The 18,182-nt window shown below is 46.9% G+C and overlaps 1 long non-coding RNA gene and 2 gene segments (V, D, J or C); 2 read left to right on the forward strand and 1 right to left on the reverse strand.

Moving 5' to 3' along the window:
- The window catches only part of LOC148149306 (uncharacterized), a 191,683-nt gene extending 189,161 nt beyond the window's left edge, over positions 1-2,522 (reverse strand). For both annotated transcript variants that reach the window (XR_015758262.1, XR_015758261.1), the window contains exons 1-2: positions 2,428-2,522; positions 1,856-1,967 (exon numbers count right to left, since the gene is read on the reverse strand). This is a non-coding gene — a long non-coding RNA (uncharacterized LOC148149306). The remainder of the gene's footprint in view (positions 1-1,855; positions 1,968-2,427) is intronic.
- Positions 1-18,182, forward strand: part of LOC122554662 (Ig kappa chain V-V region MOPC 149-like) — a 226,982-nt gene that overhangs the window by 40,538 nt on the left and 168,262 nt on the right.
- On the forward strand, positions 1,119-8,693 carry LOC148149309 (Ig kappa chain V region Mem5-like). The segment is given in 4 exon segments: positions 1,119-1,185; positions 1,372-1,667; positions 2,180-2,213; positions 7,823-8,693. Coding segments are annotated over 4 exon segments (708 nt in total).

Raw genomic sequence — 18,182 nt, forward strand, 5'->3', positions numbered from 1 at the left:
GCGTGAGTGAGTTGGAAAGAGCGGCTATGAGACAGAGTGAGAGAGAGAAAGAAAGAGAAAGAGAGAATATGAAAGAGATTAACAGTGGGAGAAAGGGATAGTAGTAGAGAGAAAGAAATGGCAGATATGAGTCAGAAAGGGAGATATAGAGAGATAGGTCCTGGTCATCACATTTTGGGAAGAATGTGATTGTATTGAGAGGGTGCAGAGATTTCCCAGGATGCTGCCTGCGATGGAGGGTCAGCTGTGAGGAAAGCTTGGAAAGGTTGGGATTGTTTTGCTTGGAGCAATGAAGGTTGAGAAGGGATGTGATAGAGGGATATAAGATTATTTGAGGCAGTGATACAGTGGGTAGGAAGGCACATTTTACATGAGTGAGGGACTCAATAACGAGGGACAGTGATTGAAGGTAGCACAGACATGGAGACATAGAAACAGCAGCAGGAGTAGGCCATTCGGCCCTTTGAGTCTGCTCTATCATTCAGTGTGATCATGGCTGATCCTCTCTCTCAAAGCCATCTTCCTACTTTCTTCCCATTCCGTTCAAGTTGTTAAAATGCAAAACAATGATCTCTCTCTTTTTCTGGAATATATTCAGTTACTTGTCCTTCAGTGGTACAGAATCCAACAGATTGACCACATCTTAAGTGAAGAAATGTTTCCTCATCTCAGTCTGAAATGTTAGAATTTTATACATTTCAATCAGATCCCCTTTCAACCTTCTGAACTCGAGTGAGCCCAGGCCCAGTCGAGTTACGGAGTGAGAGGAGAGTTGAGGAGAAATGTTTTCACCCAGAGGGTGGTGGAAGTCTGGAACTCACTGCCTGAAAGGCTGGTTGAGTCACAAACTCTCGTGACATTGGAGCAGTGTTTAGATATTCCCTTGTGTTGCTGTAACCTCCAGGGTAATGGGCCAAGAGATGGAGGATGGGATTAATGACTCTCTGAGACAGTGAGAAAGAGAGTGAGAAAGAGAGAAGAGGAAGTGTGAGGTGATGACGTGGCTCTCTCTGCCTGATGCCATTTACATACTGAGGAACACCCAGTCAGACTCTCACAGGCTGCAGCTTTATAAAGCAGAGCCCAGTGAAGGGAGAGTTTATCAGGAACCAGGCACAGGGACAGGAACACACACCATGATTTCACACATCCAGCTGATCTGGCCCCTGGCATTCTGTGTCGCAGGTACAAATCTCTCTCCTTCCACCTTGAATCTTTAGCTGCTCTCCATTTCACTCCAATTCCACCGACTTGTGATTGAAGAGAAAATGGTGAAACCAGAGGAATGCTCAGTGTCTCCAACAATCTCTCATTTGACAGGCTCTTTCTGTGACAGTTATGACTTCACTGTGTTTCTCTCTGACCCCTCAGGTATCAGTGGGGACATCACCATGACCCAGTCTCCTCCGGTGCTGTCAGTGGGATTGGGCCAGACCGCAACACTCACCTGTACGGCCAGTCAAAGCATTAGCAGTTACCTTGCTTGGTACCAGCAGCGAGAAGGTCAGAAACCCTCTCTCCTGATCTATGATGCAACAAATCGATTCACAGGAGTCTCCAATCGATTCACCGGCAAGGGCTCAGGGACCAGTTTCACCCTGACAATCAGCAACGTTCAGAATGAGGATGTCGCTGACTATTACTGTATGCAGCGTAACAGCAACCCACTACACAGTGATACAGATCCGTACAAAAACCTCAATACACACAGCACCAACTCCTGTACTGACACATTCATAATTATATGTTATAACATAAATATAATTATTCATAGTTATGTTACACATAATAATAGACACACCGCCCTATAACTGATACAAACACAGTAATATATAAATGAAACTGAACACATTACCCCATGTTGGGATTGTCACTGTCCTCGACACACTCCAGTCCCAGTGGTGTCCACCGCTCACTGAAGGCTTCAAGTTTCCCTCTGACACTCCATGGCCACGTGTGAAGAATGGCTGCAAGATTTAATATCAAAAAATAAATTTGACAAACCTCCCGAGCCCAGCTGGACACATCTCAGAGAGAGAAACAGAATGAGAGAAACAGAGAGGTAGAAAGGCATGATTGAGGGAGAGCCAGAAAGGGGCAGGGAGAGGGTGAGAGTGACAGAGGGAAGCAGAGACCAGAGGTTTTTGTACAGTCCCTGCACTGGGAGCTCTCACTGTGGCTTACGTTCGGTAAAGGAACCAAGCTCAGACTGAGTAAGTAAACCTCAATCCTCCGTTATTAACCCTGACAATACTGAAACACAATTTCTAAAACACAAATGCTGAATTGTTGAAGGTGTTAGTGGGGAGCTGCAGTGAATGAAATGGTTGATTGAGGAGCACTGTGTCTAACAGGGTATCCAGCTGTATTTCTTTAGTTCCATGCCCCTTTTAAGCAGCAAGATATAAGTCAGTCAGTTTTACTCACAGTGTGGAGGAGCTCTGTCCATTTGCAGCCTGTGGTCCCATTCCTGCAGCATGGAGTGAAATCAGTGAGTAGCCTCCTGCCAGTCTCAGTGTGACAGACACGGGCAGAGTTTGATGTGAGCTCTGGCTCCCTGTCCCAGTCTCTGATCTCACTGACCTCAGCAGCAGCAGCAGCAGCAGCACAGTGAGACACCGAGCTCCCACCTCCCCCAGCTTTAACTCTGCTCAATCACACAATCACAGAGTTGTTACAGCGCACACGGAGGCCGTTCTGCCCATCCTGTCTGTACTAGCTCTATAAATGACCAATTCATTGAGTGTCAATCTCCTGCCTTCTCCCTGTCACCCTGCACATTGTTCCTTTTCAAATAACAGTCTCATTCCCTTCGGAATGTTTCAATTGAAGCTGCCTCCACCACACTCTCAGGCAGTGCATTCCACACCTTAACCACTCACTGGCTGAAAATGTTTTTCCCCATTTCACTTTTGTTACTTTTCCCAATTACTTTCAATCTATGGCCTCTCGGTCTCAATCCTTTCTCAATTGGGGACATTTTCTCCCTATTTACTCTGTCCAGGCCCCTCCTGGTTTTAATTCTTCTAACAAATCTCCTTTCAGCCTTCTCCAAAGAAGACAGTCCCAAATTCTCCAATCAATCTTCATAACTGATCTTCCTCATCCCTGGAATGACCTTTAAGGATATAACTTGCCATCTCTACAAAACATTCACATGCTTCCTGAATTAGTCACATTATCTATGTCCCTCATGATTTATAAATGTCTCAGCCTTCAATGCTGCAGGGAAAATTGCACCAGTTTATTCATCTTCTCCCTATCGTTCAAATCCTCCAATTCCTAGCAAAATCCTTGTAAATATTTTTCTGCATCTTTTAAAAGTTTAACAACATCCTTCCTATCGCAGGATGATCAGATTTGTTCACATTATTCCCAAAGTGGCCTCACCAATCTCCTGTACAGCTGCAACATGATGTCCCAACTCCTCTACTCAATACAGTGACCAATAAAGGCAAACATACCCAACACCTTCTTCAGTGCCCTGTCTCCCTATGATCCAGTTTTAAGGAATAATGCAGCTTACCCTCACCCCTCACCCCTCACCCCACACCCCTCACCCCTCGGTCTCTTTGTTCAGCAACATTCCACAGGGCCCTACCATTAACTGTATAACTCCTGCCCCGGTTTGCCTTTCCAAAATGCAACATCTCACATTTATCTAAACTGAACTCCATTTGCCACACCTCTGCCCATTGCCCCAAATGATCAAGGTCCCACTGTATCCTGAGATCATCTTCTTCACTATCCACTGTCCCACCAATTTTGGTGTCATTTACAAACTTACCGTAACTCCTATATATTTACAGAGAAATCATTTATTTAAATGACCAAAAGCAGTGGACCCAGCCCCAATCCTTGTGGCACACAGCTATTCACAGATCTCCAGTCTGAAAATCAACCCTTAACCACCACTCCCTCTCTCCTATCTTCAAGCTAATATGCGAAGTATCCTGAAATTCCCATATAGGTGCACATTCTCTCCACTCTTTGGTTACCTCTTGACAATGATCTGATGATAGCTGAAAAATGTGTTGCTGGAAAAGCGCAGCAGATCAGGCAGCATCCAAGGAGCAGGAGAATCGACTTTTCAGGCATGAGCTCTTCTTCAGGGCTAATGCCCGAAACGTTGATTCTCATGCTCCTTGGATGCTGCCTGACCTGATGCGCTTTTCCAGCAACACATTTTTCAGCTCTGATCTCCAGCATCTGCAGTTCTCACTTTCTCCTAATGATCTGATGACAAACAGCTCCAGCAGGGCTCACAGTCCAGTGGGTTCAGTGTTCCAGGGTTTTGGTTAAACACTTCAGAAGACATTAAGAAATAGGAGCAGAAATCAGCCATTCAGCCCATGGAATCTACTCTGCTATTTGATCTTGGCAGATATGCTTCTCACCCCCATTCTCCTGCCTACTCCACAGGAACATTCGATCCCCTTAACAATCACGAACCTATCTATCTCTGTCTTAAATACACCCAATGACTTGGCCTCTACTGCCCTCTGTAGCAATGAGTTCCACAGATTCACCACCCTCTGGCTGAAGACATTCCTCCTCATCTCAGCTCGAAATGGTCTGTAAATGTCTTTCGGAGAGCCTGAAATGTTCAGGGCTGGATTGAAATACAATTAGAGTCAGAGAGATGGACAGCACAGAAACAGACCCTTCGGTCCAACTCGTCCATGCTGACCAGACATCCTAAATTAATCTAGTCCCATTTGCCAGCATTTGGCCCATATCCCTCTAAACTTATCCTATTTATATACCCATGCTTTTTAAATGTTGTAATTGTACCAGCCTTCATCACTTCTTTTGGCAGCTCATTCCATACATTTAACACTCTCTGAATGAAAATGTTGACCCTTAGGTCCCTTTGAAATCTTTCCCCTGTCACCTTCAACCTCTGCCCTCCAGTTCTGGACTCCCCCACTCTGGAGAAAAGATCTTTTCTATTCACCCTATCTATGCCCCTCATAATTTCATAAACCTCTATACGGTCACCCATCAGCCTGCAATGATCCAGGGAAAACAGCCTCAGCCTATTCAGCCTCTCCCTTTCGCGCAAACCCTCCAACTTTGGCAACATCCTTGTAAATCTTTTCTGGATCATTTTAAGGTTCACAACATTTTTCCTACAGCAAGGAGAATTGCTCACGGTATTCCAAAAGTGCCCTAACCTGTACAGCTGCAACAGCTCCCAACTCCAATACTTAATGCACTGCCCAATAAAGGAAAGTAAACCAAATGACATTGTCACTCCCCTACCTACCTGCAACTTCATCTTCAAGGAACTATTCTTTTTTTTGGATGAACTGGGAGTCTTTCAGTTGTGAAAGATGCCATTCCATGGCACTATTGGATAAAGAGCAGGCAGTTCCCCCTGGTGTCCATGGTCAATATTTATCCCTCAGTCAAAATCACTAAAAATGTTTTTCTCTGCTAATTATCACATGATGTTTGGGATCCCACTGTGCGCAGTCTGCTGGAAAGATCCATTGGGTCATTCTGAGTTGGGGACAGGAGCTACACAAATCCAAGTTTTTCTTTAAGACTGGAGTCTCCTGATCCAGACACTCACCCATCGTCTGCGCACGCTCACCTTCCAGGGGCCATGGGGCCATTAGGAGCAGTGACCCTGCCTGACTCTGGAATAGGAAGACTCATTGCAGCCTCACCCTTGACCCTCAGAACAGTGGTGTGCAGCAAGTTTTGAAATATAACCTAGAACCTTCTACACAGACACCCAACATGACTCTTTCCTGAAATGTGTGGAACCGAGTCTGCTCCAATATTCTCGGATAAAGTTCTCCTGATATGTGGGTGATCGGAGGTTTGTTAAAGAGGTATCGAGCTCCATCCCACTTTCCAGCTCTTGCTCCATAGCTCTGGAGGTTTCGCTGTTTGAAGTGAATATCCAAGTGTTTTTTCACTGTGATGAGTGTTTCTGCCTCTCCCACCCTTTCAGACAGTGAGTCCCACATCCCACCAGCCTCTGGGTGAAAACAAATACCCTCAACTCCCCTCTAATCCTTCCCCAACTGATTTCAATCTCTCCCCATGGTTATTGCCCTCTGTGCTGATGGAAATCAGTCCTTCCTGCACACTCTATCCAGGCCCCTCATTATTTACATACCACGATCAAATCTCCCCTCGGCCTCCTGCGATCCAAAGAAAACAGTCCCAGCCAATCCAATCATTCCTCAAAGTTCAAAGTCCCCATTCCAGATAAACTCCTCCTCTGTCCTGGTCTCTAGTGGGATCACATCCTTCCTGTAATGTGGTGACCCGAACCGTACACTGTTCTCTCACTGTGCTCTAACTGGGGTTTTATATAGTTCCAGAATAAACAAACTCTTTGCTTTCAACCAAAAATGAGATAAAGGAGGTGATGGTCTCATGGTATTATTGCTGAAGTGTTAAGCCAGAGATCCAGACAATGTTCTGGGGACCAGGGTTAGAATCCAGCAGATGGTGGCATTCAAATTCAATCAAAAAACATCTGCAATTAATTGTCAGAAAAATGGCATCTGATTCCCTAATGTCTTTTAGGGAAGGAAACTGCCATCCTTACCATGTGACTCCAGACCCACAGCAATGTGAATGACTCTAAACTGACCTCTGGGCGATTAGGGATGGGCAATAAATGTTGCGGATCCAGCAATGCCCTCATTCCATCAAGGGAAAAAGAAAAACAGTTTATCCCATGTGTCTTCTTAACCACCTTACTGACCCGCATTCATTAATCACCATGGCCACATCTTCCACCTCCACACACATGTGACTTCCAGCTTCAAATTGATGAGAGACATTCCTTCATTATCTGAGAAACAGATAGAAACGTTCAAACTAGGAGCAGCAGTAGACCATTCGGCCCCTCAAGCCTTCTCCACCATTTAATATGATTTTGGCTGATCATCCAACACAGTCCCCTGTTCCTGCTTTCTCCCCACATTCTTTGATCTCTTTAATCCTAAGAACTATATCCAATTCCTTCTTAAACGCATACTGCATCTAATTCCCTCTTGCTAGAAAGAAGAATGAAATTATTGGGTTGTTGTTTTTTGACCAATATGGACACAATGGGCTGATGGGCCTTTTGGGTCTCTCTGATTCTATTATTATATATTATGAATAACTGGGTATCAAGGATTGACCCCTGTGGCACCCTAAGTTGTAACTACCTGTTATTCAGAAAAAGACTCCTTCTTTCTGTGCTGTCGGCCAACCAGTACCCAATCCATGTCAGTACATGACCCCCAATCCTCTTGTTCATTCGGTCTAGATCTGGAAGTCCCACCTTTACTCTTTGTGGGAACAGATTCTGAATGATCTCTGTCTCGTCCTTCGAGGGCTCCCACTGCCTTGACACTGATTTCCCATCATGTCACTGCTTCCAGTCCACTTTTACCAAAGCACCATACAGTTTAGTAAAATGAAAAGCTTTACACTTACTGCACAGTTCTCCATTTCTATCCATACTCTCAATCTCACTGAGTTCTGATCACTGTCACTAAAATGCTCCCCCATTGATAGCCCTTCCAGCTACCCACTTTCATTCTATAAACGATAGTCTAAAACTGTCCCTTCTCTCTCTACTGCTTCACCATCACCTTCTCAGGGGCAATTAGGGATGGGCAATAAATGTTGGCCCTGCCAGTGACACTCACATTCCCAAGAAGCAATGTGAACAATGTCTGTTCTTTTGGTGGGTTTATTCTGTATTGACTAAAAATGTTCAAAAAGATTGTATTGACAGTAAATATTGTGAGGGTTGAATTCCCTTCGAATGACAGGGATTATAATTTCTCCTCTTATCTTTCAGGCCGTGAGAACTCTCAGCCCAAGCTGACCCTGCTGCCCCCCTCCCCGGAGCAGGTCAATGCCAAGGGCACTGCCACCCTGGTGTGCCTTGCCAATCACTTCTATCCTGATGAGCTGGAGGTGCAGTGGAAGAAGGATGGTGCAGTCATTTCGGACGGGGTTCAGACCAGCAACTACCTGCGAGCTTCGGACAGCACCTACAGTGTCAGCAGCCTGCTGACCCTCTCTGGGTCTGACTGGGAGTCCAACGCTCGCTTCTCCTGTGCCCTCACCCACGTGACCCTCCCCTCACCCCTCAGCAAGAGCATCAGGAGATCAGAATGTGTGTAGAGTGTTTGAGACAGTCCACAGAGGAGACACAACTTAAAACAGAACAGGGCTGAGCTGGCAGGTCAAAGGTCATTGTCAGCACTGAATTTCAATTCTCTTCCTTCTCAGGACTAGCTCAGAGAACCTTCTGAGGTTTGGATGTTAAAGCAGGTCATTGCGACAGTGTCGAGAGAGCTTTACGCTGTGTCAAACCTCATACTGTCCTTGTCCTGGGAATGTTTGATGGGGACAGCGTTGACTTGCGATGCCAAGTAAAATCTCTTGAAGTTGCTGAAGACTGTCCGCTGTACAATACAATGTGAACCTCAGAAGTCTCTGCTTCAGTAAACCAGATCTCCTTCCTGCTTAGCTGTCAGTTCCAATTTGAAGTTTTGTCACTGTTTAAAGAGACCAGATTATCGTGTTATTGAGCAAATCTCCACAAGTGTTTTCCTCAAACTCCATTGTGGCTGTGAATTTAGTTAGCTTCCTGTCTGGGCTGTTCATTGCAGTTTTTTTCTGTCAATGTGAATGTGGAAAAGGGAATAAAGGTAAAGATTCAGTCTCTGTCTCTGTGTGCTTTGGAAATAGACGACCTCCAACCACCCCCCAAGTTGATTGGCTGCATTTCAGCAGGTCATTATCACAATTGGTTGCTTGGCCTGTCAATCAATTACAATCATCAATCATTAATCATTTTCAAATGATCCCTTTGATCAGGGATTTGTGTAGGTTACAAGGTTCCAAAAAGAACAGAAACTGAAAGCTGCTCGGACTCAATAAGTACAATCTGACGCATTCCCCTCCACTGTGTTGGTCCAGGCCCAGCTGATGGGATCGCACTGTGCAATCTCTGCTTCATGTTGGTTAGCCGCTGAAACAATCTTCGGCCATTCACAGACATTGTCGGCCTTATGTGTCTCTCTGAGTGAGTGTTTAACTTAATGTTGCCTGTAGGTCTTTATCGGTGTGTGGTCTTGTTACTCAGAGAGACACCTGCAGGCAGCACTAAGTACCATGCTCACACTCAGAGAGACACCCACAGACAGCATGGAGTGTGAGCATGTTACTCAGTGCTGCCTGTCTCACATAGTGTTCCCTGTTGGTGTCTCTCTCAGTGCGAGTGTGTTACTCTGTGCTGCCTGTAGGTGTCTCTCTGAGGTCTGTGTCTCTGAGCGATGGATTGAGAATGGGCCTTGTGCTGGGGATTGAAGATGAGGCTTTTTTCTTCTCAAATCATGAATGAAAAACAGTTCAGCTGATTCAGTCTGAGATGGTAGCTCATTCAGATGGCCAAAGTTAAAAAATCCAACAACACCAGGTTATAGTCAAACAGGTTTATTTGAAAGTAGAAGCGTTCAGAGCACTGCTTCTTCATCAGGTAGCTGGAGGGGCAGGATCATTGGACACAGAGTTTCGAGTAAATTGAGATGGCAGCTGAGAAAGGTGAATACTGAGAGTGTATTCTCGGTAAGTGAGGGATTTCAGAGGCAGTGCACACTGTGCTCCTGAATGTGTTGCCCAATTCCGAGGAGATTTTCTGAATGCAGAGTCAGAGCAGTCGTGGCTGCCTGCCCAGCCAATGCTGGCTCCCCATAGTCATATTTCAATGGTTAATTAACCCCAAGCTAGGTGCAGCAATATTACCTTCCAGGGAGGGGAGCTGTCTGAGGGAGGGAGGTTGAACTCTTGCAGCCCCAAGAGAGGTTGTGGTGGATTAATGACAGGTATGACCACCATGAAGGTGCCACCTTCTCTCCCCCTGCCCCAACTGTGATGACCCTCAGGTTAAAAGTGGGACTGCTCTGGGATGATGACCACGTTCATGGGTGATGGAGGGAAGGTCAACCTCTCCCAAAGGCAGCACAGGCTGGATCAAAGGGGCATCAAGAGTAAGCATGGGGAGATTGAGGGTGACAGAAGGAGGGGGTTGGTTGGCAGGTTGTTATTCAGAGTCAGGTCCCAGAGTATCAGTCCTTCTGACACTCCCCTTTTTCTTCTTTTTTTCTTTTTTTTCCTTCTTTTTTTATTATTTAACCCCAACACTACCACCTTAGTGCGGTAGTGCTTATTTTTTTCCCCAGCACCCATGGTGTGTGTAGGTGTGAGACACAGTGAAAGACACAAAGTGCATGAATCTTTATTCAATTTCCACCACCAGGAAGATAGGAAAACACCCGGGTGGCCAGTGACAAACATTGCCCTTCACATCAAAGGGCAGTGCTGTGCGATCAAAAACAGTGAAGGGGAGGGTAGGGACTAAATCAAAATAGAGTTGGAGGGAGAAATGATGCACTCCACTACCTGCGGCGCCCACCTCTCCCTGAACAACTCCAGGGTGTTGGTCGACACCGCGTGCTCCTTCTCCAAGGACACCTGGGCTCTAACGTAGCCGCGGAAGAGGGGAAGGCAGTCGGCCCTAACGACCCCCTCCACAGCCCGCTGCCTGGACCTGTTAATGGCCAGTTTGGCCAGGCCCAGGAGCAGACCCACGAGGAGGTCTTCAGACCTGCCCTCCTTCCTCCGTACCAGGTGCCCAAAGATCAGGAGCGTGGGACTGAAGTGGAACCAAAAGCAGAGGAGGAGGTTTTTAAGAAAATCAAAAAGGGAGTGCAAACACCCACACCCAATATATACATGGTCCACGGACTCCACAGCGCCACAGAACAAGCAGTTGGGCTGGGAGTCCGTGAACCACCGCAATCTGCGGTTGCAGGGGACTGCTGCATGCAGCACCCTCCACCCCAGATCCCCGAGAGAAAGGGGGAGGACTCCCGCGTAGAGAGCCCTCCACTGGGGATCCCCACCGCCCAGTGGACACTTCCCTTTTTATCTGTCAGCCAGGCCTCCCTGATTGGACAAAGTTAACTGTCCCTATCAGAGAACTCATATTTTATCAAAAAGAATAAAACATTTATTGAACAAGGAGCTCAAGAGCTAAACGATATTAGACAAAATGAATGGTTTGAAAGATTTCATCATGGACACCGCAAATGAGATTTGGGGAAGACTGTTTTCACTCAGCGGGTGGTGGGAATCTGGAATGGACTGTCATAGAATCCCTACTGTGAGGATACAGGCCAATTTGCCCGACAAGTCCATACTGATCCTTGGAAGAGTAACCCACCCAAGACCCAATCCCCTATCCCATTACTCTACTTTTCCCCTGACTAATGAACCTAATCTACACATCCCTGATCACGATGGGCAACTTAGCACAGCCAATTCACCTAACCTGCACGTCTTTAGATTGTGGGAGGAAACCAGAGCACCAGAGGAAACCTGCGCAAACACTTGGAGAATGTGCAAACTCCACACAGACAGTTGCCTGAGGCTGGAATCGAACCCAGGTCAAAACATCTGGACCGGCCTTGACTTCACTCCAGCCTCTGCCTCCACTTCTGGCCCCTCCCACACTGCAACCCAGACTCCGACTACATTTCCCAGAGTCACCCTGAGTCTAACTGCCTACCTGCAGCCATCCAGCACACTCACTCTCCCTCCTCACCCATACACCCCCACAGTGCACCCTATCCCTCCACTTCTCCCTCTTCACCTCATCCCCACCTTCCCACTCCCCCACCTCACTCCACAACCCACCTCCGTCCCAATCTCCTTTCTCTCCCACACCCATTCCCCCGTGCTACAATCACAATCAACCCTCACCCACCACATGTCATCACCCTTACCCCCTCCCCTCCTTCAGCCACCTTGGGCCCTCCCCAAAAACCTCACGCCCGAGCCTTGCCCCATATTTACTATCCCCCCCCGACCTCGAGCTCTCTGAGGCCAAAAGGTCCATCCTCAGGAAAGGGGTCACAGTCATTCCCGCCTGATCCCACCTCAAACGAAACCCGCACCCACCACGACACAGAGCTCTTCTTCCGCCGCCTCTACCTCCGTGTCTTCTTCTTTAACAAAAACTCCCAAAATCCCTCTGAGGAACCCTCCTCCCACCTCCAACCTTCCTCCTCCATTTGGTTACCCCCCCACCACCAGCTGTGTACACACCCGAGACCTCTTCATTGCTGACTGTTGATGTGCCATCAGCCGCCTCAATTTCTCCCCTCACCCACTCCAACCACACCCCCTCCGATTGTGCACTCCACTCTCTCTGCGCCAACCCCTGGTTCACCATCAAACCCGTTGACAAAGGTGGGGTGGTGTTAGTCTGGAGAACAGACCTAAACGTCACAGAGGCCGAACCCTAATTCTCAGACACCATGTCCTACTTCCCCCTTGCCCATAACCCCGCCATGACCCATCAAGCCAAAATCACTCGCATTGTCAGTGCCCCCATTGCCTCCAGTGATCTCCCCTTCACTGTCTCCAATCTCATAGTCCCCCAGCCCTGCATTGCCCAATTCTACCTGCTCCCCAAGATCCACAAGCCCAACTATCCGGCTGACCCATCGTCTCAGCATGCCCCTGCCCCACCGAACTCCTCTCATCCTACCTCAACTCTCCTCCTTGGTTCAGGCACTGCCCACCTACATCCGCTGCACCAACCAAGCCCTCCATCTCTTTAGTAACCTCCAGTTCCCCAGCCCTAAGTGCTTTATCTCCACTATGGATGTGCAGTCCTTATATATGTCCATAGCCCACAAGGATGGCCTCCAGGCCCAACACCTTTTCCTCTGCAACAGACTCATCCAGTCCCCCTCCACCAATACCCTCCTCCGTCTTGCCAAACTGGTTCAGGGGGTAGCCATGGGCACCCGGTTGAGCTATGTCGACCAGTCCCTCTTCAGTGACTATATAGGCACTGTGCCCCAACTCTTCTGCCATTACATCAGTGATTCCATCAGTGCAGGGCATCCTGCACCCAGGCTGAACTGGAGCAGTTCATTGACTTTCCCCACAACTTCCACCCTGTCCTCAAATTCACTTCATCCATCTCAGACACCTCCCTGCCCTTTTCTGGTGATAATCTTCAGACAGACATTTACTACAAACCCACAGACTCCCATTACTACCTGGACTAGACCTCCTCCCAACCAGTATCCTGCAAGAACTCCATCCCATTCTCCCAATTCCTCTGCCTCCACTCCATCTGCTCGGATGAGGAGACATTTCACTGATCACAAATGTCCACCTCTTATGAACAACGTGCTTTTTCTCCTTCTGTCATCCTTTTAGTCATCCACTGCACCACCTCCATTTCCCGTTCCATTGCTCTAAACCCACCCCCCTCCAAACACAATAAAGTCAGAGTCCCCATTGTCCTCAACTATTACCAATCCCCGTACGAATTAACGCATCATCCTTAAACATTTCCACTAACTCCAGCTAGACCACACCACCAAGAACATCTTCCTCTCCCCACCCCTGGCTGCCTTCCACAAGGACTTTCCCTTTGACAATTCTTGGTTTGTGCCACCTGCCCACCTACCCTCCCGAACCCCCAGGAACCTTCCCCTGCAACCCAAAAAGATGCAAAGTCTGCTGGTACACCAACCCCTCACCTCCATCCAGGGTCCCAAAAATTCCTTCCGGGTGAGACAGAGGTTCACCTGCCTCTCCTCCAACCTAGTTCACTGCATTAGGTGCCTGCGATGTGGTCTTCTCTACATTGGGAAGACCAAATATAAACCTAGGGAACGTTTCACCGAGCATCTCAGCCAGGCCTGCAGGGGCTGACTAGACCTCTCAGTCACTGCCCATTTCAATTCCCCTTCCCATTCCCTTTCCGACATGACCATCATCAGCCTCCTCCATTACCACAATGAACCAAACCACAAATTGGAGGAACAATATCTCATCTTCCATCTGCGCAGCCGACAGCCCAGATGACTCAACATTAAGTTCTCCAATTTCAAATAACCACTCTTCTCTTCCCCCGACTCCTTTCCCAGCCCCATCCCTCCCTTCCACTCCTCCCTGCCACCTACCAGATTCACTCCTCCCATTGACCAACCAAGTTGTACCATCTACCTGTCATCAGCAATCCCCACTTCATCATCCTGTCCCCACAACTCCTTTATCTGCAGCTTCCTGTATACCCAACCCCGTTCCTGAAGAAGGGTTACACCCAAAACATCAACTTCTCCACCGCCTGATGCTGCCTGACTTGCTGTGTTCTTCCACCTCCTGCCTGTCATTGAATGGAACCAGCAGGAAAGGGTTAGACAATCAAGTGTCAGGGCCATCAACAAATGGGAATGGGGCATGCTACAGATAGATGCATTGAGATGGTCAATCACAAAGAGAAAACCAAACTGGAAATGAAACACTAATACACAGTGGATGGAATTTAATGTCAGAAAGTCTGAGACCATGCACTTGGATCAGAATAATCTAAAGGCCGACTATTAGTTAAATAGTGAGAGATTCCAACAAAGTGCAGCACAGAGTGATCTGGGTAGTATTGTGCATGAAACACAGAAAGTTAGTGCAGGTACAGCAAGTAATTGAGAAGGCGAAAGGAATTTTCACCTTTATTGCTGGGGGTTGGAAATTAAAAGTAGAGAAATCCTGTTAAAACTATAGAGAGTGTTAGTGAGCCTGCATTTGGCGTATTGTGTGCAATTTTGGTCCCTGTATTTAAGAAAGGATGGACAGCTATTGGAGGCTTCCTCCTGCTCCTATTTCCCATGTCCTTGTGTGCTCCATTGTCCTTCCCTCACAGCAGAGCTGGTTTGGAGCCTGCCTGCAGTAGCATCCATCAGTCTCTGGGTGGTGCTGCCAAAAGATCTGCCTTTTCCAGGCTGTCACAGTTCCCACATTACAATAATGTCTGGACTTTGGAAGTATTCCATTGACTGTAAAATATTTCCAAACATCCTAAGTTCAAGGAACGTATAACACACATATAATTCTCTCTCCTTTTATATTTTATCTCCATGTCTTCCCAGCTGTCGCCTGACAACATCACACATTTGTGCTAAATCTAGAATGAATCATGAATCTCTGGGAGAACTTAATCTATGACAACACTGGGACTACTGACCACCTCCCCAGTGGGCTTTGAGGGTGAAGGTCAACAGCAGTCTCACTGGGACTTGATCTGGGTTATCTTGATTGTGATCCAGTCAGTCAGTGTTTTTGTCTGGGTCCAGATAGTACAGACCAACCTCGGACCCTGTGATCTAATTGAAGTGAAGGGTTAGCTGTGCTGGGCTTTCGCACATGGCTCACACACATAGTGAAGCAGGGATTACACATTTTATGAGAGTAAGTGACACCCCCACCCTGTCCCCAAGAGAGTGGGACAGAAACAGTAATATTCTCAGACAGAAAGAATGGTAAAAATGATATCCCGCAAAGAGAGAGAAGACAGGAAAAGTGACGCTCCCCAGAGACAGGCAAACAGTAACTGTCTGCTCCCCACTTTCTTGTTGTGACATATGTCCTTGGGAAATGGGTTTGGTTTATATTTTCTCAACTGTGTTTCAGTTTGATGAGGTGATTCGGGAACAAGGATTCCAATTCAATATTTTGTGTAGCAGCAGATCTACTGAAGGTCATGCTTTCATTTGAAGTTTGCCCAGGATTCTGTCCAGGCTGATCCAGCATGATCTACCAGCGCTGCTCCTATTGGGCTAATCCATCACACATGAGGGAATCTGACGGGCACTTTCTCTTTGTGCTGGCAAAGGGCGGTATTTGCTTTTACTTCAATGGCAGCCAAAGAAATGAGTCAGTGGAGGTAGTTCCAGCTGAATATAATGTTCTGATGTTCATGTTGGGATTAACCTCGACAGTTCCCACTTGCCTTTACCCCGACAGTGGAACAGGAAGTCACCACGCAGTGGTCTCCTGGCTCACACTGAGAAACCAAGCTGATGGTATAACTGCAGAGAGCAAGGCAATGGCTTGGACTCACTGAACAACCAGAGGCTTCAGCCAACAACTGGGTCACAGGCAAATGGAGTGTTGTGTAAACTCTCAGTATCTCAGGGAACAAACACAACTACTGAGCTACAAAACTGAACAGGATATTTTTATGACAAATTGGCATTCCAAAAATGAAATTCAAACACAATATGCATAAAATCTAATTTCAGAGACCACAGCATTTTCTTTGAAAGCTGGATGATAATGAGATGAAAATTCAAACAGCCACCCACTCCGTCAAATGCTGTTGAAGTTGCATTGTCCTCATCATAACACGTTTGCAAGCTTCTTAATAACATGAAAGGGGAGAGAAACATTGCAAACTGTATTACTGTGAGCGAGGATCAATTAAAAACTAGGACCATGATGTTAAATGCTCCCAGCCATAAATAACACTGGTGCATTCACATCATTAGAATGTTAAATGATGTTAAAAAGTCTGCCAACCACTTGCATGAAGAAGGAGTATTTAAATCTCAAGAGGCATTGAAGATTTTTTTTCAGTATCATAGCAAAGAAGCAGCAGCTGACATATGAACTCCAACAAACTAATGATAACAGGCACTGAATACAGAGTAGGCTCCTGAGAGAGAGAAAACAGATCAACAGCAGAGATCTGTCCAGTGCTGGGATCATTTTAGGCAAGACACCTTGTTGCCAGCAAGTTACTGCAGCTTGAAAACTCCAGTACGGTCAGAAAGAGAAAAAGGACAATGTGCAGATTGTTGAACAGGCCCCTACACCTGGGCCTGAGGCAGGAGCCCAAGCTCCAACACACTGGCCTCACTTCACACCAACCTTCACACAGTGCGGGGTCATGAACTCTAGCCATAAATCCCTCTGGGACCGGGACGGAGGGAGCAGGGGTAATTGTAGAAGTGTCAATAGAGAGTAAAGCAAGATGGAGAGGATGTTTTGGAAAGGGGTTAGAGGAGGAAATATACTTTGTGCCACTCAGTACTGACATTGTCGATGTGTTTAACAGAATGAACAAAACAGCACGCTGTGAAGACAAACAAAAGTCACATCAAAGTACTTTCCCTATCACAGGGGACATTTTCATTGTGGTGTGATAAGTACCCTGCTTCTAAAGCTGTACATTCTATGTATCTCTACATATTGAGACTGTTCGCTCCAAGCAGGGCCCCAGTTTTTGTTTTACTGATCAGGGACAGTGAAGCAGCTGCCCTCTAGTGGCGAGAGAGCACTTGCACGGCTGCTGAGGATTATGGGTAAAGTCCCCTTCCATTCGCGCCCACACAAACCAGCAGCCACTTCAGCTGCTTTATTGAAAACCACAAGCTTTCAAGGGGCTGATCTTTCAACGGTGGAAATGAATTAGGGACAAATGAAGGAGATTCATCCTCTTCAGCCTGCTCCCCATGGCTGACCTGATTATTCCACATTCTTGTCTCACTCCAATAGATTTATGATAAGCAATGGCTATCTGCTGTTGTTCAGATCCCAGCGCCTTCCTTCCCAGATATTACATGGCTCACCACTGCCCTCTCCAGGACAATTAGGGAAGGGCAACAAATAGCAGCCACTTTTGTGCCCGCCCATCCCAGGAGAAATCAAAATAAACGAGATACACTTCAAATGATCAAACTGGTGAGGCTTGAATTCATCTCTTTGAAAGACTGGAGCCTAGCCTAGAAATAGAGCCATGACATGGGTGACCCTGGTTTGTCAGACTGAAAGGTGGAGTGTCCTTCGGATTGACACCGGGATCAGGCACAAAATGAATTACATTCAAAGACCGAACAAACGGCTATCAAAGCGGGTCACCAAACTGCAAAGAGCAGCAATTTATCTGGGAGATCTCAACAGGCATCAGTGGATGTAAGAGCATTAGGCAGGCAAGTATCAGATATTGCTGAACACACCGAAAGCACAGTCACACATTAAGGGAAGCTATTGGGATCGAGCAGGGAAACGGGAATAACTGAATTTCTCCACTGAGAGCTGGAAGTGGTTTTCTCGGTTGTAACACATCTGAGAACGATAAAGGTTGAAGGACCACTTATATTATAAACAACACTGCAGTGCACAAGAAAGGATGTCAAGTGATATATCTCCTTTAACTTGGGAACAATATCAGAAACAAAGGTCAATGTGGTTTTGGATTGAATATTGAGAGTGAGGAGATGGAAGGGAGAGTGACCATGGCAGCTGTCCTGAAGAATGGTTAGGTCATGGCTAGAATATGGTGCACA

The sequence above is a fragment of the Chiloscyllium plagiosum genome, unplaced genomic scaffold (genome assembly GCF_037043375.1).
Source record: "Chiloscyllium plagiosum isolate Xiang-an unplaced genomic scaffold, Cpla_swu_hap1 HiC_scaffold_9, whole genome shotgun sequence".
Taxonomy (NCBI): Eukaryota; Metazoa; Chordata; class Chondrichthyes; order Orectolobiformes; family Hemiscylliidae; genus Chiloscyllium; species Chiloscyllium plagiosum.